At 46.8% G+C, this 23520-nt stretch overlaps 1 protein-coding gene across 1 annotated transcript in view; it reads right to left on the bottom strand.

The window, feature by feature from the left end:
* rspo2 (R-spondin 2) overlaps positions 1-23520 on the bottom strand; it is a 66994-nt gene that overhangs the window by 16841 nt on the left and 26633 nt on the right. The window contains exons 3-5 of the mRNA XM_083760527.1: positions 20056-20244; positions 9075-9218; positions 7752-7940 (exon numbers count right to left, since the gene is read on the bottom strand). Of these exons, the coding sequence (XP_083616653.1) occupies positions 7752-7940; positions 9075-9218; positions 20056-20244 (522 nt within the window). The remainder of the gene's footprint in view (positions 1-7751; positions 7941-9074; positions 9219-20055; positions 20245-23520) is intronic.

The raw sequence follows: 23520 nt of genomic DNA, 5'->3' as shown, positions 1-23520 counted from the left end.
CAATTTTCGTTCTGGTTAGGGGACGGGAAGCATAAAACAAACGGAATATGTGGAAGGGATCTACGAGGACAGGGGATAGCCGAAACAGAAGTTGTGTTAATTTGTGACTGAGACCGCAGTGGTGACCATAACTGCCATTGGCCCCGGGTAAACTTTAGGGCCTGGCCAAGTCAATGACAGGTTGATGTGCCTGCCCCCCTCCACTGTCCACATTATCCATTACCTCTCATTCATTCTGACTCGGCATAGCCTGCACATGAATACCTCCAAAGCCCCGTTTTTGTCATTTGCAGCTCTGTCATTTCGTACAATAGATTATTAGTACACACATTATTTTACAAAAGAGTAATCAACAGGTTTATATTTGCACATTTTACCAAAATAAATCTGTTTTACCACAGTTTAGGGGTGGAATTCTATCTTATAGTCATATCCACATGCATTATCTACACCATGTCACCAGCTCGTGAAGAGGGGTGGATGTGCACGAAGCGTAATAAAGTGTCCAGATCGTGGCCAAGCCCACCCATCCATCCGTCCAGTCAGGTATTGGGGAGACATACTACTTCGGAGGCCCCTTAGCGGCTACTGAGTCGGCCCCTACGGTGTGGCCTTATTAAATGAAGATTAGGCCACGGCTCCCCCAGTCACAACAGGCTGCAGTGTGGGGCCTCATATAATCACTTTGACAGGGCAGAAGCCAATTAGTCCTCTCCTTCTGTCCTGGGAAAACGCTCCTCGCTCCGCTCCCGCTGGTCGGGAGGAACTGAGCCGGATTGTCCAGCGATATTACCCAGGCCGAGAGGAATCGCCGCTAATCACTAGCCGTACGTCATTCCGCTCTGGCGGAAATCAGAACTCATATAGGAGTTGCCATCTCGCAAACCAAGTTTACGGAATGCATTGGAGTCTATATGGGCTTTATAGTGACAAGCGAGTTACATGAACCACGTGACCGGGCTGTTTTCTGCCCCCTCAATGTCCTATAACTCTGTCTTATTCTATGGCTTTGGCTGCAGCTTTACATCAAAGAGCAGTCCTACTACGAGTGTCTGTTACAGAGAGGTTTTGGGTTCGTGTTCAGAGCGGTGGCACGACTAGTGCAGTCAGTGTTAGCTCACAGTTTGGCTTCAAGACGTGCTCTGCCATGAACTCGTCTGCGGAGACCAGGAGAGAACGCTCTGTTCCACCATGCCATATCCCTCATATGGCATGGTGGTGGTGGTGGTGCATCTTCCAGTTGCAACGATAAGCCCATGTCTTAGAGCAGTGGTTTTCAACCTTTTTCACATCAAGTTCCATTATTTATTCGGCATTTGAGCCACGGACCACCATTTGATGAGATTTTGCCTCTCAGATCCAAAACTTAGAATATTTTGTTGTCGTTCGATAAGACTTTGCCCACAATTCCATATACACACAGGGCTGTATTTTGCGTGTCTTAAGTACCAGGTCTTATTACCTAACTTGAGTAAACTAAAGACCTGGAGGCGTGATCAATGCTCTTTGGCCAAAATGGCATTGATCACGCCTCCAGGTCTTTAGTTTACTCAAGTTAGGTAATAAGACCTGGTACTTAAGACACGCAAAATACAGCCCACTGTAGGCCTATTATTACTATTGATGTGGTACCATAGGAGAGATAACAGGCAAACGTTGAACGTTGACTAAATTAACTGATGATGTTTAACAATAATTTAACTCTTGAGACCGTAAACTGAAACCATTTGGTTTCATTTTACGCTCTCAAGAGTTAAAGATCTATAAGGGTTCATTTGGTTACCATAAAGTTACCAACCAACTATCCATTTAGCAGGGGACCACTTGGAACCTCCTCGAGGACTACTGGTGGTCCACGGACCACTGGTTGAAAACCACTGTCTTAGAAAGAAGAAGAAAAATAATTGCATGTGATGGAAGAAGAGCAGAGGGCCGTGTCTGATGCAAACACATCCAGTTGGCGTTTTCAAGCCCAACACAGGCCAGCGTCAGATGTGATCCGTGCTGAGTGTGTAATTGTGATGCTCAGAAGGGAACAACAAGCAATGCCAGAGCCTAAACCTCTTGGCTCAATGGCCATAAACACCAACGTTTGGTGTTGCGCACTCCCCCCCCCCCCCCTCTCTCTCTCTCTCTCTCTCACCCCCCCCCCCCCCCCCCCCCACACACACACACACGTAAAGGAGCCAAACCCAAAGTTTGTTGGTGTCACGAACAGTGCGTGCACACGTTCGCCAACACATGTGTGTGCGCGCACACGCGCGACTGTGCATGTGTGCACGTGCGTGCGTGTGTCAGATGGAGTGGTTGAGTTCCCTCCAGACTGGATTCGAGGCAATCACCATTCTCTGTGCATCATTTTACAGGAACAAGGGGCCTGTCGGAGCAGATGGCTCCCAGGCGCAGAGGACCAGGAGGTGGGTTCACCACAGAACCAGACGGGGCTTCAGACGGAACCTGGCCCACATCCCCTCAATCCTCCGGCCCGGTTGGATCCTGCATGGGTAGATCTGGGATCATTTCAGGCCCCCCCGATTCCAGACTGGTGGGATCGGTACGCGGGCTAGACACCACACCAGAGCCATACAGTATAGACAGAGTTGCGACATTGAGGGGAGGCAGAAAACAGGCCGGTCACGTGATTCGAGCCCATAGACTCCAATTGCATTCCGTAACCTTCCGGTGTCCCTATTTGCCAACAGAAGTCTATGTAGAAGAGCCCCCGCCATTGGACTGGCCCCATGAGGTGAACGAACGGAGTTGTCGTAACTCTGTCTATACTCCATGGCTCTGGACACCACGAGCCTGGACCTCTCGGCGTGACAGACAGTCATGCAGGTGTCAGCTCACCAGAGCATTAAAGAGCTGGCTGTGTCTATATGTCAGCTCTCCAAGCCACAAAGAATTTGGGTTTAAACCGGTAGCCGTATTTTTCTAAACTATATAGGGGCGAACACGCCATGCTGTGGACAAACACAAACATACAGAACTCAAACACACGCAAAATTACCCCCACACCTATACACGTTCTTCACATGCGAACGCACGCATGCACGCACGCACGCACAGACGCACACACACACACACAGAGTAATTACGAGGCATTAGCGGCGGCTTCAGCCAAGTGCTCAAGGCCTGGGCTTGTGCTGCTGAGACGGATAAGTGTAAGATTGATGATGGGACGGAGAGCTTGGCCTCAGATGAGCTCTACAGCAGAGTGGCTTTCTCTGGTTACACACATGGGAGATCGATGCTCCCACGCAGGCCTCGCGCTCTCCCAGCACAGGTACATAATCCAATGACCACGGATAATCATTATACTCTCTGTTCCCCTTGTCTCGCCCTTTCTCTCGTTCACACACACACACACACACACACACGCACACGCCCACGCCCACGCCCACGCCCACGCACACGCACACGCACGCACACACACAAACACACACACACACACACACACACACACACACACACCCTTTTTTACATTTCTCTACATCTTTCAACACAGAAAAAATACGGAGTGTTAATTTAACACAGTTCTAACAGAGAGATTTTCTTTTCCGCTGCATGAGAATCTGGGAAAGCCAATTTGCGGCCAGCACTAAATTAACCGATGGGTTTCAACGGGGTGTTTGTGTTGGACCTGCACTCTGCTTTAAATCCCAAATAAGGCGTTACAATAACATCAAGTGGGACTTTTGAGAGCTTCACCATGTTAAGGTTGTAAGTAGTTGCTAAACCCGTAAGCCCTAAACTCCGTGGTATGAAGAATAGCAAAACAGTTGTTGAGTAGTGAGCTTTTGTTAAGCAACAATTCCACCAATTTTGAAGAAAATAAAGAATTAGTATTTTTGTGTGAGTGAGTGAGTGAGTGAGTGAGTGAGTGAGTGAGTGAGTATGGGTGGCATGGAGCAAGAGAGAGAGCGAGAGGGGGGGAGAGAGAGAGAGAGAGAGAGAGAGAGAGAGAGAGAGGAGACAGAAAGAGAAGAGACAGCAAGATGATGACAGTAATGAAACAAGACGGAGAGGGAAAGAGATGAAAATAACTTCTTTCCATCTAATTTTATTTGAAATATGAGATTATAGGAGATAAGCAGCCAGATGGGCATGAGAGCAGCGCAGCGTACTGAAGGAGAGATAGAAGGAAAAGAGAAGAAAGAGAGAGAGAGAGGAGGCGAGCAGGAGGGGAGGGGAGGCGAGGAACTTGTCACATGTCTGTTTATACACCAGTGAATCTGATGACAGGGGCTGCTGGGAAGTCTCCATAGGGACAAAGGCTTAATGGCATCAATATTGAACAAGCTGGTGGTCTAGTACACACTAGTGTGTGTTATCACTCTCCTCTCCTCCTGCTCTCCTCTCCTCTCCCCTCCTCTTCCCCTCAGTCTGTCAATGCTGATAATGTTGGCGCGGCTATTAATAAAGCCTCTTCATAGCTTATAGTTTAACAGCATTTTACCTGCCCCAAGGGACAACACATGCCTGGCGTCCATGCCAGCTCCACAGCGGAGGCAACGAGAACAGCCAACCCCCAACTTCCTGATCCCTCCAGAGACCGTGAGCTCGCGGTGTGTGTTATCAGAATACGGCGCTTATGTCAACACCGGCCCCGAGAACAGCAAATGAATCCCAGCAGTGGGAACGGGATACGCTGTGTTTATGCCGATCGACAAGTTGCACAAGTTGAAACGCATCAGACACGGTGTCTAAGCGACTCACAGTCGTCCTTCACGTTGACTGTGAAAAACGCCATGCTTTCTTTATATGTGACGTGATCTGGGCTTTATGCTCTCGCTTCATGTAAATTTTTTATCGTGGGGGATTATGTCTTCTCTTGGCAGACAGACAGCGGAGGAGAAAGATCATGTACGTTGCCCTGTGTGCGTCAGGGTTAAGCTGGGAGACAGGAGGGATCTCTGCGTGACCTCTGGTGTCATTTAAATACATAGAAATGCAAGCCGGGGGTGATTAGATAGACATTGCCATAAATAGTGTCTCTACGAACCATGGCGTTTTTTTCTTTTTTTTTCTTTCTTTTTTTTTTCTCTTCCTCACCCGATTTCTTTCCCTTATTTCCTGTATCCGTTTAATCCATAGCAATCTTTACGGTCTGCAGTTACATAATCCAATACTTATCCCAAATACATGGTGTCTGGTGTCCAGCAGGATCTGCTGCATGGGCTTGAAAAAAAGAGGCTCGCGTTTCAGTGGACGCAGACAAAGCTACATGTTAGATTCAAAACACGCATTCCTTGGGAAATGTATTCTATCAAATTGACTTTAATAAAAACATGCCTTGTGTTTTTAGACTAATGATAATCCTATTTGTCTCCTGAAAATGTATTCTATTAAAGTTTCAAAGCCGTCTATATTAGATAGCGCTGGGGCCACTGGCCTTGCAAGGATCCCAGGAATCTGTAGTAATTTAAAAGGCCATCCAGCGAGGTATTTCACCGTGAACCCCGCCATAATGAGGCCCTTCCATGAACCTCTTGATTTTCATCCGCAGGCTTTTGACCACTTCCTGGTCACCTGCATTCCAAAAAAGGCAGCTTGTCCTCTCATTGGATTGCTTTGTTATCACTCGCGGGAAGTGATTATTTTACAATGTCAGTCAGCCTGACTCCCATGCGACTATAGCTGCACTGGATCTATGGAGTGTTTCTTCTCGGTTTCTTGGCCCCTCTTATTCTGCTCAATTTAAATGGCTTACATTTTTACATTGTATTTATTTAAACAGCTTGACATGGACGAGTGTAGCATTTCACAGCCCTTCGCTGGGCAGGTTTTTTTTTTTTTTTTTTTTTTGCAGCTGGATTGAGCAGCACGGGGAGTTTACAGTTCTTGCTTTAAGTATAAAACCTAACTTTATTAAATAGGCCACCACCGCACTTCATAAGCCTTTGAGAGTCCTAAGCATGGAGGGGGCTCGCTTGCATGCACACCGACACTTTACACACAGCTTTTACAGCTGAGATCTTCCACAAAGACACTATATAAGGCAGCCGTTTGGACCGGGAACCATGGCGAGACGGGACTAAGAGCTTTACAATAACAACGGCACCAGGAGCTATAAGCAAGGTGTGGACACGGGGAGTCCACAGGCCGTTTCTAAAGGCTGGCGGAAGAGCGGCTCTGCTATGCATTCAATTAAGACTTCACAATAATTCCCCATGACTGACCTCATGCTGGAGATAATTGGTGCCAGTAACCATGCGAAACAACGCCAGATTTTAATTAAAGACGACCGTAAAATTTCATGGAAAAGGTCAAGCAGGCACATCAAATTCGGGAAGGAGGGGTGTTGAGAGGAGGGAGGGGGGTAAGACAGAATTACCCTGACAAGGGAACAGGACAGGGGTTTTAGGGGGCTGAATGTGCCATAGAATCACAGTTTCCAACCAGGAGTGCAGTACACTGTCAGTGTCCTGCTGAAACATGAGACGCTATCATGGCTTATTTCAAGTTTATTTACTCTCTCACCACCTCACTAAATGACACTCCGATTCAACACGCATGGCCAAGAAAATGGAGGAAAATCCTCAAGGTTTGAACATTTTTCCTCCTTCTGTAAAACAATGTTGTTGCTCTTTTTCAAAGGTCTTTTCGAGCCCTCTTCTTTTTTTCTCAGAGAGGTCGAAGGACATCTGCCAGTGTAATTGCTTCCTCATTTGGCAAATTAAAATATTTCAAACAGTGGGCCTGTTTTGCTAATCCAACGTTTATGAGGGGAGTAAAAAGAGTGTTCAAGGAAAAGGACGGCATGTCAAAAAGCACTACGGAACGAAGCCATCACCCCTAAATGGTGTGTTTGGATCATCAGAGGAGAAATGGATTGCCTTATGAAAAAATATTTCTCTAGCTGTATTTACACAAAAAATATTTCCATATTCGGGACGTCTCGCTTAACGGCCCGACATACATGCTGCGTGTACCGCAAATAACTTTCAAATTGACGGGAGGAAACAGAGGCGGCCATTGAGGAAACCTGCAGTTCGTACGGTGAAGAATTCCACTGAGGTGAGGTGAGGAGAGGAGATAGAAAAATATACCCCGGGAAAACTTTGGCTTGAAAAACACCCGCCATGGAAAAACACTGCTATATTTCATCCATGAAAACGCCACTGTGCCCCTGGAGAGCGGTCTGATGGATAAAAGTGGCCGGCTTGTGTTTAAGGGGCACGTATGCCGTGCGGTGTGGGTCAGTGTGGGGGTAGGGGAGAGGAGCTCCATGTCTGACATGGGGCAGGTGCGTTACTAAGAGTAGAGGGGGTTGGCATATATACTTACTCCCATCGGGAAAATAGCTTTCACAGTTTGACCCAGCTGATCATGACTACTCAGATGGCTATATATATAATGAGCAAAATGGGTCTTGATTCCCAGACAGCCTCTCTCTCTACCCACTCAGCAAAGGGACTGGTTGCTATAGAGAAGACACTTTACTCCTGTATGTGTGGATGCATGTATAAAGATCACTCCCGCGTGAAGTGAGGGGCGTTCTTTATCATCGTACATCATCATGACGGAAAATAGACACTACAGTATGCCTATTTGCTCGAACGAGCTTGTAGGTCTGCTATTTTCGAAAAATCGAAGAACGACTGACATAGAAACATAGCTTTTTCAGAAAACCGTCAGGATTTAGAAGACATTTTTAGAATCTGATCCCAGGTCAAAATGGGTTAATGTTTGTGTAGGACGAAGAACATACACCAATAGCTGAAAATAGGAGGAGGGGCTCTTCCTACCTCTCCTGCAGTGCCTCATGGCCATTTTGCACCTCCGGGACTCGGCGATGGTGGGACAGGGTATCGTGTCCTTGGGGGGCTTCTTTACGATGTGCCGCGTCCGGGTCTCCAGACCCCACTTGAAGCCACACGTTTTGTTCCTCCTGGTGCAGGTGCCCCACTCGCTCCACGAGCCCACCTCACAGCCCTCTGTGGCGACGGGGGGGGGGGGAGAGAGAGAGAGAGAGAGAGAGAGAGAGAGAGAGAGAGAGAGAGAGAGAGAGAGAGAGAGGAGAGGGAGAAGAGGCGTCAGGGAAACTGCAGCAGAGCAGCCACCTGGGGATAGGGGGGTGGGTGACCCGGAGACCCTAGGCTGAGCTTTACTGCAGTGTGAAAAGAGCTATAGGATGTGTGAGGTCTGTGTTTCTTCGGGGAGGAGAAACAACAAGGCTGACACACTTTTTAACACTTTCGTTTAATTAAAGCTGCAATCCATAACGTTCATGTCCTGAGATTTGAACAAGGGAGATATTTTTACCACTAAAGCTATATGCCCTCCCGTGATAAATAATCAATACAATGTTACAGATATCGTGATATATCGTTGATGAATTAAAATGGGCCCAACTTTTACAATACATAAAACAAGTTGGTGATGAAAACCTGAAATCAGTCCAGGTTCGTTGCATGCTATGCTCAGCACTTTAATGTGTCCATCTTATTTTATTTGTTTCTTGTCAATTACATTTTCACTACATATTTTAGTCATTAGTTAGTTAATAGTTAGTGCACAAATTGTTGTGCACAGACAAGTTGGGGACAAGTTGCAAAGTTACAGTCAGTGTTTTACTGTTTGGAGGAGGCAAGATTCATTTATTGGCCAGTTTGTGACACAAATAATCTTGTAAGATTTTGGAATAAATATATACAGTCATTCCGGATTTTAGCCTTTTCAGTTACAGATATCGTGATATATCATTGATGAAATCTCTTACAATATATTGTATATCGCAATATATGGAATATCGTGACATTATCGTTATTGAGGGCCTAATATCGCCTCAGATATCGTGTCATGAGGTACCTGTATCGTCCGTCCCCCCCCGTCCCCCCCTAGTCCTAGCCAGCACCAGGGTCTAGATTTGAGTCTGAGACCACCTCCAATCACTGCAGAGGAGCTATAGTGCTGTACGTACTACTTATTTACGATTTAGTTGTGCACTGAATTACGTAGAAAGGTAAAACTGCATGACTGGCTGAATATCACTTTTAAAGATTCTATAAAGCTGACAAAGTTTTCAGTCTATCTCCTGATTTCGATACGTTCTGCATCGTTGCACCTACCTCCACACTCCATAGTGTCTTCTAGCGGGGCGAAGCCCTCGGGACACTTGTCAAAACAGCGCCCTTTGTGCAGGTAAAAACCTGACTTGCACTTGGTGCAAAAATCTTTACTGAAGCAGGACTCGCAGTTCTCTATCCTGCACCCTAGGGAAGAGAGAGAGAGAGAGAGAGAGAGAGAGAGAGAGAGAGAGAGAGAGAGAGAGAGGATGATCAGTGTTCAAGATCCAGCACAATATACATACAGTACACCCGTCTCATCTGGAGTTGATCGAGAGCTAAGAGGTTTGGGGAAGGGGTTCTTGAAAGGATTATACACCCCCCCCCCCCCCACACACACACACACACACACACACCCCCCCCCCCCCAAAAAACAGAAAGAGTCATTGATGCCCTGTGAATCATGTCTCTCCGGGCTCCACAGCATTTCAGCAAACTTGTTTTGCCTGACAGACATTCTCTCTTTTTTTTCTGTGTGTTGTGTGTGAGTCTTGTACATGTTCAGAGGGAACCGATGAACAGTGTGAAATCACAACAGAGGGTTGGTTGGTGAAGGATTACCTCACGCTGACCCCTTTCAACGCGGGCAGGAAAACAAATTCTTCTGACATTCAACAGTCTACACATCCTCTACACTGTAGAAATAAAAAACGAACATGGGAACTCATGGTGCTGTAGAGTCTACAGCACCATGAGTTCACATGTTAGTTTATTTTATTTTACACATGGTTTTCCGCGACTGTTAAGAACCGGTCCCATTGCAACCTTTACAAAAATGCGATCGATCGCATTGCGCTGTCATATTAATCCCTGTACATCTCTGAACTTTGGCGTCCTTTGCGATGACATTCTGCTAAATCGATCCAAGTTGGCGAGTGCACAAGAACGTTGAGAATAGACAGAATCATTCTGACCCCGATTTGAAATGGGAAACGGCGGGGCGGACAGGGTGTTGGGAGAGGAAAAACACACTCCCGAATGTTCTCCTCTGCCAAACAGATACCGGTGCATTTATTGAGGAACGCCACGGCACACTTAAGCCTGATTTATGTTCTGTCATATATACGACAGTGTCACACACGCCGCAAACAGCAGATCTACAAGCTCACAACGTGTTGCATCCGCGACGTGCCGTGAGCTTGCAGATCGACCAATGCTCTTCGATCGTTATCACTCCCACGGCCCCACCCTGCGAGTGCGCATGACACACAGCGGCCCGCTGCGGGGCAAGCCTGATGTGTCATCAAGCTGTAACTCTGCAAATAGCACGTCAAGGCAGGGACTAAATTACACGAGCCACACCAACGGGGCGACGCTCTGGCCCGAATGATTAAAAGGAGCCTCCCAGAGCTGTCTGATTTATGACGCTCCTTAGAAGCTGTTAGCGACACTGATTGCCCAATAGGCTTCCAGTGTTGGGTAACCACAATCTATAACCGACAACCGCCATCTCCCTCAGCCCTATAGACTAGGGCTTCCCAGGTAGGGCGGCAGCTGGCCCTGCGACTGTGTCTTTGAACAGGGGAGCCTAACCGCGCATAAGTGTGCGCGTGCCGCGCCGCACGCGCAACAAACTTCACAGTGATTTACCACAAGTGACAGCAACGGAGGCAGAGGGATGCCCTTTTTTATCTATGAACGTTGCAGGGCCTGCACAGTCAAATGGACCATTATTGTGGGTCGATTTGGTTCCATTTGCACGCTTTTCGAAGTTAAATTAACACTGAGAATTGTGCTGTGCAGGGAAGGGAACGTTCTCACAATCACGCCCCTTAATTACACCATCTCCAGCTAACCATCAGGCCTCCTCCTCCACATTCCTCCAAAACGAGGGGGTCCTTCCCCACATCACTTTGAACCCTAAAGTATGGCCTCTGCCCACTCACTCTGGTCTCACGCTGCTCCCGACCAGTCTAAACAAACCCACCACGGATACACACACACACACACACACACACACACACACACACGCACACTCACAGAGCCCACTAATCTGATATGGCTGGAGATTTCACTGTTCATGTCCAGATATTTGGCTCTTGTAGACAGGTACATGTACCAAAGATGAAACCGTATATGAACCGTAGATGAAAAAGTATTCAAACTCCTAATTAAGGATTATTAACGTTAATGAGCTAGAACAGAAATAAATCAATTCCACTGGAATAAGCGGATAGAAAACTAACTGCATTCAACACACTGTGTATAGACACTCACGCCATCTCCTTGACACACTAACTCTATACTCTGCTCCATCATATCTCACACACTTATCTTGTGTTTGATAAACATGGTTTGCTGGTAGGGTTACACAGCGCTGTATGGAGATCTTAGCATGGAATGTGTAAGATTAGGGGAGGTAAGGCCACACAAAGGCAGGATGCGCTTTGCCTCCCCTAGCTGTAGAAACGCTGCCTTCTACCTCCTGTGTGCCCTGACGTTGAAACTGGATCTCCGCAGGGCTCGGTTTGGAGATGCGGCAAAGCAACCAAGACAGAGAGCTCGCTAATAAATCACAGAGCTAATTGGAAAGCACCAAAGCTCTCTTCTGCCCCTCACACTTCCCAGGCCTGTCATCACCTGAGTGACTTTTAGCTCACAGACAAAAAAAGAAAAGGGGAAGAAAAGGAGAAGAGAGAGGGTGGGGGGCTCTAGAACATCTGGCAGCACTCTCAAGCACTGGCTTGTTGTGCAACCTTAAGATATTGACAACAAATAGGAACAGCCCAGATGTGCTAAGTATCCTTGCAAGCGCTGCTCGTGTTCAGCTTACACTATTCTGATTGAAACTTTGTGATGTCAATACTTGACACACTAGGATGGTGAAAGGACGATTCATTTTACAAGAAGTGCCACAACATTATGCCATAACTCGCTGACACCACATCTGATGACTCAGATGACAAGTCAGTTAACCACGTATACCCTTTATACACTTCATTGTACATCAAATAGCAAAGAAATTGCCGATCTACAAGCTCACAGTGCATCGCAAAAGCGACGGGTTTGTGAGCTTATAGATTGTCACAACATGTTTCCTTTTATTAACAAATGTTCATTTTTATTGTGATACGCCCATAATAGGGACTCAAACTAGGTTCATGTGTTAAACTGCATAGGAGTTGGAATCTTGGGTGGTAAGGCCTTCAAGGTCAAAGGGCATCAGGGTGAGAGAGAGGTGGGTCAGAAGGGAACTTCATGACAGACATCCATCCCTGTCAGTCAGATTATCAGGCCGCACGCTATCTATAGGGCCGTATGGACGCTATCTGTGAGGGGGCAGGTTGGACGTTGTGGGATCTGGCCACTCCAATAACCAGCTATAGCCCGGCTGGCTGAGTCAGCAAGCGGGCAGGGGAGCTTGTCCGGCGGCCAGAGGCTCCACACACAGATATGGGGGGGGGGGAGGCTCATCCTCCCTATGAGATTAACCTCTGGACCACCTTAAAAGTCGTCAACGAGGTGCCTCTGGGAGACTAATGAGAAATAATGAGGTCATCGGATCCCACAGAAGGCACCGATGTTCCTGAGACTTAAACGCATTATCGTCATTATCTCTCTGGCCAGGATCTGGAGCGCGAGTAATATTGTGGAAAATCTATGTTTGTGCTACGAGAGGAATCTCAAAGCCTCCCAATACAGTGGCCGGGGGTCACCCCTTCTGAAGCCACGGAATCAGCATCGCGTCCAGCATATATATCGCTGTAACACTTTCTCTTTTTTTCCCCCCACTTTCACGCATGTGTTTTGTCATTGTGTGGTTTCCTAGTCAAGTGCATCTGAAGTTTAGCAATGAGTCACCGAGTGTCGCTCGTGATCTAATCGCACATGCTTGGCAGGAGCCGGTCCCTCTGCTGTGGTCTGGATGGAGAACCCGTTCTTTTTTTTGTTTTTTTGTATCATGGACATTCAAAGCTTCCTGTCAGATTCAGTCACACACTGCGCCTCAGCGGAGTGACAGTGCCATATGTAATCACTTGATATATTTGCGTGAATATTCATTGCGAAAGAGTGTTAAATCACCGTTCCCAAAGACTGATGAAAACGAATGCGTGTCCCGGAATGGGTCTTTCATGTTATCTGGGGCCGGTGGCAGGTTGTCAAACTGCGCGTCGGCCCGCAAACAGAGCCTCTCTTTGCTGCAGAATGCTAACCAGACCTGATGTCGCACAGCGGGAGTGTCCGCGCTGAAAAAAAAAAAAGAAAAAAAAAAGAAAAAAGAAAGGCCTGGCACGACGAGAGGGGAAAACAAGCCCCCGTTTTTTCCATCCTTTCCTCTCCAAGCTGCAACGAGTGGAGCCGAGCCCAACAACCTACTCTCTAGGCCACAGGTTTTTGGCCCCGACACGGAAGCTTTGGCGTGGTCGCTGCCACCCAGCCGTGTCGTGTGGAACTGCGGATGGCAGAAGGGGTTCGCGGGCAAAGGCCACGGGGCTGCCATGTCTCCCTGCATGCGCACCCGGCTGCGCTCCCTCCTCCTCCGCTCCGCTCCGTTCCTTTCCACTTGGGCGCTCGTCCCGTCTCGTCCCGTCTCGTCCCGCGCGCCGACACTGAGCCGGGCGCAGCAGAGGTGCTGTTCCTGTCAGTCAGGATGTCGTCGTACGCAGAGCGGAGACGACACGCGTGTCAGCGATCCTCTCCACGCCAAGGAACCGAGAAGACAGGATATCAAGAATCTGACCCCGATTCTGCCTCACCAGTTCCACAAGCACATGCACGCGGCGCACCCACGCACGCACATGTGTACACGCACACGCACACGCACACGCACGGCACGCATGTACAGTATGCGTGCACCATGCACAGATGCATACACACACACAGACAGCCTTGGACTTCAGATTCACTCAAACTAGCCCTATTGAGCTCCATGTCTGGTTGTAGTGTTCTGGGAGCAGACTAGTGAGGGGTTGGTGTGTCTATTATTATTGCATTGTCTGGCAAATCTGAAAGTGTGGTTATTAAAGCTGTGATGATTAAATGTCCCTTGGTAAAGCTCAAAGGCCAAAAGCAACTGGTCTTTTTCACTGGTTAGTTGTGCAATGGAATTAATACCCACAAGCACAGGATTATATACAGCGAGACTCGAGAGAGAGAAAGAAGGAGAGAGAGAGGTACTGTAGCTGGAGAAAGAGGGAGGGAGAGAGAGAAAGAAAGGTTGCCAGTTTGCCAGTGATAACAAGTTAACAACCAAGCTCAGTATGGTGTATTTCCCGGCGCTCTCAGAAATAATAATTTTAAACACAAGCATTCAAAAGTACAACTGAACTTACAAAGTACATCTTTCTTTTTAATATCAATGGATTGTTATTTGAAATCAACTTGCAGTGTGACGCGGTGTGATAATATAGATCGGCTATTTTCACTATAGACTACTCGACATAGAGCCTTAGTTGTTACTTCATAATATCCTATTTTTGTAAGTTTGAGTAGCAAGTACCCTTTCTAAAAATACACTGGAATCAAAAGTACAATATTTCTATTTTAAATCATCAATCCCTAACCCCCCAAAAAAGCAACAATACTCAAAATGTACAATGTAATTGTACTTAGTTACTCTCCACCACTGCCCACTGACTTCACACAATTCACCTTAAAGCAATGAACGACATTAAGGACAAGTATAACCGAACTGTCCATAAACTTCCAGCCTTAATCAAATATGACAAGGCGGTATTTAGCACTGTCTCAACACTAGGAAGGAAATAAAACAGAAATTGCAACTGGGATTGTAAAAAAAAAAAGGAAAATGAAAGAAAGCCCTCCAGTGGCACATCGTACCGGGCACTGGATGAGTTGTGATATTTGAACCACACATCCATCCAGGATATTGGCAATCATGATAGACTGGCTTTCCATGCTGACTGCTAGGGAACAGAGCTTAAGGCTTTAATGCATGCTGCAGGGGGCTAGGGGTAACTAAGTGGGACGTGTGTGTGTGTGTGTGTGTGTGTGTGTGTGTGTGTGTGTGTGTGTGTGTGTGTGTGTGTGTGTGTGTGTGTGTGTGTGTGTGTGTGTGTGTGTGTGTGTGTGTGTGTGCGTGCGTGCGTGCGATTGGCTTTGATTAGAAGCCTGGTCCATGAACAGCTCCATTGCCCGGGGCCGTAACCACTTACAACCTGACGTCTCTATTTTGGGCATGTCATTATAGGCGGAAATGTTTGAAAAATGGTCAAAGATTTCAATGAAACGTTCTGAGCTAGTGGTTCGGGCTTGTCCCTTTTATTCCCAAATATGAGCATGGGCCTTTTTGTCCCCATGCTGTATATGGAGTTGACTGATTTGTTTGCCGCCTCTTGCCATGACGAGACATTGAGGTTAGACAACACACTCCATATATGGTTGTAGCTGCATTAAGTCCTTATATGGTCAGGTCTGAGTCATAGTCACATTACCGTGACGATGCCCGCGTGCCACCGGTCGGCCGGTCCTCCCTTAAGCCAATTTTAATATATGAGGTATCAAGTAGCCATATCGGGCTAAAATGTATGATACCAAAAATCAATGTTCACATCTTTTCACAATAATCTTTAGATAGTTGTATTTCACATTTCTCCCCCTGGGTTAAAAGGGGGAAACCTCTATCTCTCCATCCATCAGAGCAAATCACCAGGAAATAGACCTTTACCGCTATATGTTTGTCTCTCTTTAGTCGTTCATCTGTAAATATAAAATATATATTTCTCAACAAATACTTTTGTTCTTGTGATGCAGTTTGTTTATGCTTATTTATTAAGACTAGTCCTTACCCGTTCTGAATATATGAACAGCAAATGATGTTCAGTGTGGGTAATGTGGGGAATTGTTTACCTGTGTGGGTCTGTTGCGCGGAAAAGTGTGTCCCAGTATTAATCTGTGTCCGTCCCAACATGCATTTCACAGGTGACACTGGTGACATGTGATTTAATTAAGATGATTGTTAGAATGTTTGGCGTGTGTAATGCAGGGCAGATTGAGGTTGGCGGACAGGGCTGTGCGGCGCTAGGTTCCGTGAGGCGGTCTGTGCGTCGTGGCGTTGTGAGGCGGTCTGTGCGTCGTGGCGTTGTGAGGCGGTCTGTGCGTCGTGGCGTTGTGAGGCGGTCCGTGAGTCGTGGCGTTGTGAGGCGGTCTGTGCGTCGTGGCGTTGTGAGGCGGTCCGTGAGTCGTGGCGTTGTGAGGCGGTCTGTGAGTCGTGGCGTTGTGAGGCGGTCTGTGCGTCGTGGCGTTGTGAGGCGGTCTGTGCGTCGTGGCGTTGTGAGGCGGTCTGTGCGTCGTGGCGTTGTGAGGCGGTCTGTGCGTCGTGGCGTTGTGAGGCGGTCTGTGCGTCGTGGCGTTGTGAGGCGGTCTGTGCGTCGTGGCGTTGTGAGGCGGTCCGTGAGTCGTGGCGTTGTGAGGCGGTCTGTGCGTCGTGGCGTTGTGAGGCGGTCTGTGCGTCGTGGCGTTGTGAGGCGGTCCGTGCGTCGTGGCGTTGTGAGGCGGTCTGTGCGTCGTGGCGTTGTGAGGCGGTCCGTGCGTCGTGGCGTTGTGAGGCGGTCCGTGCGTCGTGGCGTTGTGAGATGGCGCAGAAAGCAAGCAGCTGTCTTGCTCTATGCTAAGGAAGTACTCTGACTGACTGACAGACAGTCCGCTAAATTATTAATAGGATGATACAAATCACTAGTGTCATATTTTGCAGCGCCGCGCTGAGCGAATCATCATCCCCCATTTAAAAAGATATGCCAGGGACCACCATAAGAGAAGATTTTTACGGCTCTAACAGTGATTCTCAACCCATTTAATTTCAAGAACCCCCAGTTTAATGGCATTTCTATCTCTGGAACCCTCAATTTATATTGTACAATCAATGTTAATTTAACTCTGAGTGTGTACACTCAGTGTGTTCCATACTATCATTTAGCCCTCAGGGACCCCTGGGGGTCCCCGGACCCCACTTTGGGAACCACTGCTGTAGAGAAAGCGAGACAGAGCGCAACGGTGCCACATTCAGACAGATTTGGCTGAACGTGAACTCACATACAGCCGTTACGAATCCTCCCGAGTGGAGCCGTGGGTTGGTTGACGAATGACGACACCCACAGATGCTGATGAAAGGTCGTGCTCTAGGGGCCTGATAAGATCCTCCATGGACACAGCTGGAGCTATGGCTCATATCATACCACCCCTGAGCCGCTGAAAGGAGGCTCAGACAAGAAATGGACACATGAGGGCAGGGAATCTAGGGATATAAGAGAGCCCTTTATATTATGAGTACGTGTGTGTGTGTGTGTGTGTGTGTGTGTGTGTGTGTGTGTGTGTGTGTGTGTGTGTGTGTGTGTGTGTGTGTGTGTGTGTTTTGTGTGTTTTTGTGTGTGCGTGCGCGCGTGCGAGTTTAAACCTACACAGTTCCTGAACAACAAACAGTATAATTTTAACTAAATGGACCCATGTGACAATGGTCCCCATTTGAATGTGTGACATATTCTGTATGTGAAGAGTTTTGTGACTGTAGACTAGAGTGCTCATGGAAAATGTTTCATAACTGCGTGATTTCTATTCAAAACCGATCCCAACTCGACATTGTCTACAGCATCTTTGGCTCGACCTCAATATACTTCATTGTATGACGAAAAAAGGAAAGGGACAATCTACAAGCTCACAATGTGTTGCCATGTGACAAAAACCTTTCACGTTTTGATCATTGTCACATTTAATGCCATGCCGAAAATAGGAATGCCAGGTTGAAAGTGGTTAACTTGGTCAGTGTTGCACCAGCACATGGGTTAAAGTGTGTTCATGTCTTCGTGTCACATGGGGCGTTGATCATTTTTAGAGAGCATGGAACGTGTCCTGAGATTCTATAGTGTGAGAGTGTGGTTGAGTGTATACGCAAAAGTCTCTTGTTTGCCCGGCTCTGGTTTTCCTTACCCAGGGAGTCCACAAAACATTCTTGAATGAGATAAGATCACACAGACAAACTCTGGTGTAATAATAAGCAGCTGTCTCCCTAAGTGATTTCAGAGTCTGTTTTTAAAGCTCATGATAACAAGAGACATAATGGCACGTTCCAGCCAGGCCTGTTTGTAAAACAGGAGCTCTGGCCTCCTCTGGCCGGTGTGCCTTTGAGCCTCCGCTGACCGGTGTGCCTTTTGAGCCTCCAGCCAAACAATTGAAATTCTCCCTGCCCCTCACTGACCATTAGCTTTTGAGGCAACCTGAAAGAACAGGCCGTTACAGGGGGACAGACACGAGCTGCTCAGTGAAAGTGACACATAGATCCCAACTATAAGGAGGAAGGTCAAATGGGAAGCTGGATTAGAGAGTCATGACTGAAATGGCGATCACATCAAAGTGAGCCTCTCTCGGAGATCTGATGCTCCGTGACAATGCAAGATTTTGTTCTGGGGGCAGCTTGCTCGGAGAGGGATTCAGATTAACTTGCCACACATCAGTAGTAGTTAAACTCAAAAAGTGTAGCAGCATAGGGAGTCAGCGGGTTGAGGCGGTGGGGGGAATGGTAAAAAATGTTTAAAAAAAAAGACAGCAAACAAGATGTCTTTCTCTTTCAATTTTCCCTGACTTACAAAGATAGGAATAGGAATTACTTCAGGCCCGCGTGTCTTTGACTTTATTGTGGGGAGTGGACATGAACGTGTAATTGTGTATACAAGCACACAGAGGAAGTATGTGTTTGGAAGGGGGCAACCCATTGATACCAGCAGCTTACTACGAGAGGGTGTGTTCTCTTGGTATCTACTTGCCATATTTGACTGGAGCCAAGTAGATGTATGTGCAGTGCATGGAGACTAGGCAGTGATTGGGTAAGCAGAACATAACTTATTTCTTTCCTTTGGTTGCTGCGTGCCTGGATTATTGGGCCTAAAGGTCCTGACACTCTCCTCTGGGGCCTCATTTCAGCGTGTCTGTCAGGAGCTTGGCTCACGGAAACCCAATGGGTTCAAGTTCCTCTCTGTTTTCACATGAAACACTCAGCCAACACCTCAGGCTCCATGTAAACCTATAAAGGCTGTCTCTCTCAGGCTCGAACCCGATGTTAAAATAAGGTTATGAGATCGGGGCGCAGGATAAAGAGGAGAGCGAGACGTTTCATTAATTGGATTTTGGGTGTTATTCTTCAACGAGAGTGCAGGAAAACACTTTGTTCTTTTTCTTTTTTATTCTCGTCTTCAAAACGGAAAACACGAATTCAGTGTGTGACCGGAGGTGTGGTCTGTTTCACGTTATGAAACCAAAACAAGCTTTTCCATGAAATGTACTGTTTGTTGAAAACACACTGACCAAGACAGCCCATGAATCTAGTCTATTCATTGTGTCAGGACGGAATAGCAATGCCGGTCAGGCAGTCTAGTCAGCAGCCAAACGCTTAAATCTGTCAGTCGGGTCGGTCAATTACACTAGCCGCTGTCAATCATCTGTCCAGGCAGGTGACCAACCCCACTTCAAAAAACAAAAGCCAAGAAATTAAACCGCCTGGTGAACCCTGGATCGACAGCATCAGTCCCTGTGGTCACTTGATGACCCATTTAGTTTAATGGCCTGATGCTAATCTTTGATCAGATTTGCCTTGAGATTACAGAGAGTGAATGGCACGGCTTGAGGGCGTTTGGTCGACGGTCCTGAATTAGCCATTAGAAAATGGATGGATAGCAGCCCCTGACTGATCCCTAGCTGCTTGGAGCCAGAGTTAACCCCTTGGAAGGAGACACTTTCAAGAACTGGCTTCATGTGTGAATGGATCAGCCGTTAAAAATCTGAGGCATGTGTATCTCCTCTGGATAAGGAGCATGTGACGAGACAATAAATCATGTGATGTGGGAGAGGGGAAGTTGAGGAGGCTAGGGACTGGGGCGGTGTGGGGGGAGGGGAGCGGGGGGTGGGTGGGGGGTTAGGGGTGGTGTAGGAAGACAGAGGGTGGGGGTCGGGTGGAGGGTCGGGGAGGGGGGGGGAGGGGGGCGACGACAGCGGTTAGGTTCAAGGGCGACGGGGCTGGCGTGAAGGGGAGACTTACTGGAGCACATGTTGATGTCGGGGCTGCGCATGCCGTAGTATCCTGACGGGCAGTCGTGGAGACACTCGCCGTACTGCCTCATCCTCTCCCTCCGCAGGAACAGGAAGAGCTTGGGCTGGCAGTTTACACAGCCGTTGTCCCTGGAGCACACCGAACAGCCCTTACACATGGGGTACGCACCATAACTAGCTGCAGGACACACACACGCACACGCACGCACACACACACACACACATACACACACACAGAGAGAGAGGAGAGAGGAGAAAACAGGAAAGAATATTAGTGGGCTGTAATAAAATGCAAAACCCGGTGCCATGTTAAATGATATACACTGAGCTACACTTGAGTGTTACTAGAGTTCTGAGGCCACTAGTTTGAGGAGAACAAATACCCAGACTGTGTTGTTTCCTCAGAGTTCTGTGTGGGCGCTATAACGACATCTCCATTCAGCGCTGAGACTCCCTGCAGGTATTGTCGTGGACGTGACGTTCCTCCGCGCGTCAACAATATTCCACTGCCAAGTTTGATCAACGACAGCCATATCTAACTGGTACTGTAGACAAAACCTCGTAGATTGGATAGAGTGCACACACACACGTAATACAAATGGTGAATTGATTCTTTCTTTTTTTTTGTGTTGTGTGGGCCTAAAGCGTGTTCCTTGTGTAGCACCACAGCATGACAGAACTGTGGTCAACCTTAACTGTGGCCCTAGGATGAGGACACGGGTGAACTCCTGGGTGAACGTCGGTTCAACAAGTAGGGGGTCCAACCAGTCGAAAAGGAAAGTACAACGAGAGTACACGAGTAAAAGCAAAACAACCGTAATAGATATGTCAGTGGGATACTCTCTAATTCATTGGAAATGTCCACTGCAACAATTTGTCATTGATGCAAACTCTGGTTCCCCTCTCAAAGTTTGAGCGCTGATTGGTTATGAATGTGAATATTGCATTAATTCTGGTCAGAGCTGCTCCCCTGAACGATTGTGTTGAGACAGCCGATGAAAGCCCCCAAAACCACAGTGACTCTGGCCTCAGCTCCAGTTGCCTGCGGAAGACAAAGAAGCCAGTAAAAAAGGCAGTCCATTCCACAATAAGTGACTCTTAATGTAAACTCCTTAGCGTCCCGTTTACAGGAAAATGTCCTTGGGCGCATGCAATCTCTCCAAAACGAGAGACACTTCTATTGATCTGAGCCAAGTTTTAAATATCACAGTCGGAGACGGGGGTAACAGCACAGCTCCGACTGGGCGACCTACCACAACGCTTAATAAAACACCGTGTAGCAAACTGGACAAGCCGTGGGAGACAGAGCAGAGCATGCCTGTGTTATTGGCCACGGATCCACGTATTAGATTTCTCTGAGCAGATTTGCCTCAGACAAAAGAAAGCGCTAAGTGGGCCCAGTGCGAGCATCAGTTTGTAATCATGCGAAAATCAGCGAGCGGATGTCGGTGGCTGACTTGGATTCACCGATTTATTTTCTTTTTTTTTTGTACTTATTCAGCTGGAATACAGAGAACCGGCCTACAGAGAGAGGTACAGTATAGTACAGTACAGTCTGATGGCTCTGCCAAACTCCACCCAGTCTGGTGGAGCAGGGGTGGATGGAGTGAGATTAAGTGGTAATCAGAATGTGTCTCTGATGGTCTTTAGAGATGAGGCTCACAGCAACACCTCATCCATCATGGCCAGCACTGGGAAGTGTGGTCCAGGTCTATTCATCACATGCACTGTTGATTGCTCATCTACAGTCAGCATCACTCACTCTGAGAGACACATTGGGAGACTAAGCTCAAATAACTCTTAACGGTTTTGGCTTCCTACTGTTCTTAGATGGAAAACTGATTTTAATTTAATGTTCAACTGTCAGTCTAGCATTGACGTTTTTCTCGTTAATCATGTTAGCTGTGCCAAGTAAGGTAAATCTCTCAATGTAATGAACTCCTCCCCAAGGAGAAAGACAATGCGCTTAGTGTAATGATACTGTAGATGCCCTGTTGGAATCATAGCTTTAGTTTAAATGTATAGACTTCACGACTTCCGAGTTTTTGTTAATGCAGTACTTTTCAGACTTTCAATTGTGTTGAAAATAAACAAATAAACCAATACAAGTGATGACATTTCTACAAGCCAGCATGTATTGTAAAAACAATAATCTGAAAATATACAAATCAAATACTGTAGAAAATATTCTCCACGGTGGGCATTACAAGTATTATGTTAAGTAAGACTTGCCATGCTGTGTGTAACCATAATATACTGAACTAAAAAGTGAAATCTATAGGAAACAAAGAAAGTCACGATAATGACCTTTAGATAACTCACGATTTAAGCAACAGTAGTGTTTGTTTGAGAATTATTATTATTTATATATATTAAAGACTTTCCCTATACTTCTGCAACTCCCACACAAAACATTTTAAACTTGATAAATGACTAATCGCATAATCTAACTATATGACATGACTTCAAATTAAGTGTGTTTAAAGTTCATGGAATTTAGAGCTGTCATTTGCCTTACTGATTGAGCATTTAAGAAATACATAAAATAATCAAACTTTTAATAACAAACGTGTTTCTGGTCAAGAAGCTGCTCCCAAAATCTACAAAATTGGTGGGTTTAGTTTCAAAGAAAACACCACAAAGTAATTATACTTTCACTACAAATATATCCGCTGCTTCAAACTGTCAATCTTTCTATCTTTCCACTTAGTGAAAATACACAACTTCTTACATATTTACGACAAGCTGACAATCACATTAAATGGATCTGCGCTCTCCCAATTCGACTGTTAACACAACAATGAAAAGAGTGCATGGAACACCACCTTGCCAAAGCAAAGAACTGTAAAAAGTTGGCAAGCGGCTCAGGTAGAACAGTCGCTTGGGAATTGAAAGGTTCCCGGTTCGATTACAGCTCCTCCTGGCACTGTGTCAAAAGAATAAAAAAGAAAATAGAATCATACCCTGAAGAAGGCAATTTGTTGGTAACTCAATAAACAGTATTTTTTGCATCGTGACTACGAGCTGTGCGACCTCTCTTTCTATTTTCAAGTTTGTCTCCCGTGGTCAACACTATTGGTGTGCGTTCTTACTTTTTTTGTTTGATAAGAACAAAAAAGAGCAAGACGGCAAACCATTAACCACTTAAACTCTACTTTCTTGACCGGAGTGCTCCAGGGGTCTATACTAGGCCCACGCCATTCTTCCCTCCAGCCTCCACACAAAATATCATCTCTAAGAGGTCTTGTTGCGATGCGTTCTGACTTCTGAGATTGCAGATCTGCTAATTCCGCCTAACGTTCACCCCCAAAATAGACACGCTAGAGTTCATCTGCTTAACTCTTCCCTGGGCACTGCTAATAGTAGCTGCACACTGTTCCAATAGACAGGATAGGTAAAATGCAGCTCTGACAAATTTTGGGGGAAGAATCTACCATTTGTTTCCCCAGTTAAG

The sequence above is a fragment of the Protomyctophum parallelum genome (genome assembly GCF_964188405.1).
Source record: "Protomyctophum parallelum genome assembly, chromosome: 3".
Taxonomy (NCBI): domain Eukaryota; kingdom Metazoa; phylum Chordata; class Actinopteri; order Myctophiformes; family Myctophidae; genus Protomyctophum; species Protomyctophum parallelum.
The sequence above is the reverse complement of the archived record's forward strand: the minus strand, read 5'-3'. Positions and strand labels throughout refer to the sequence as shown.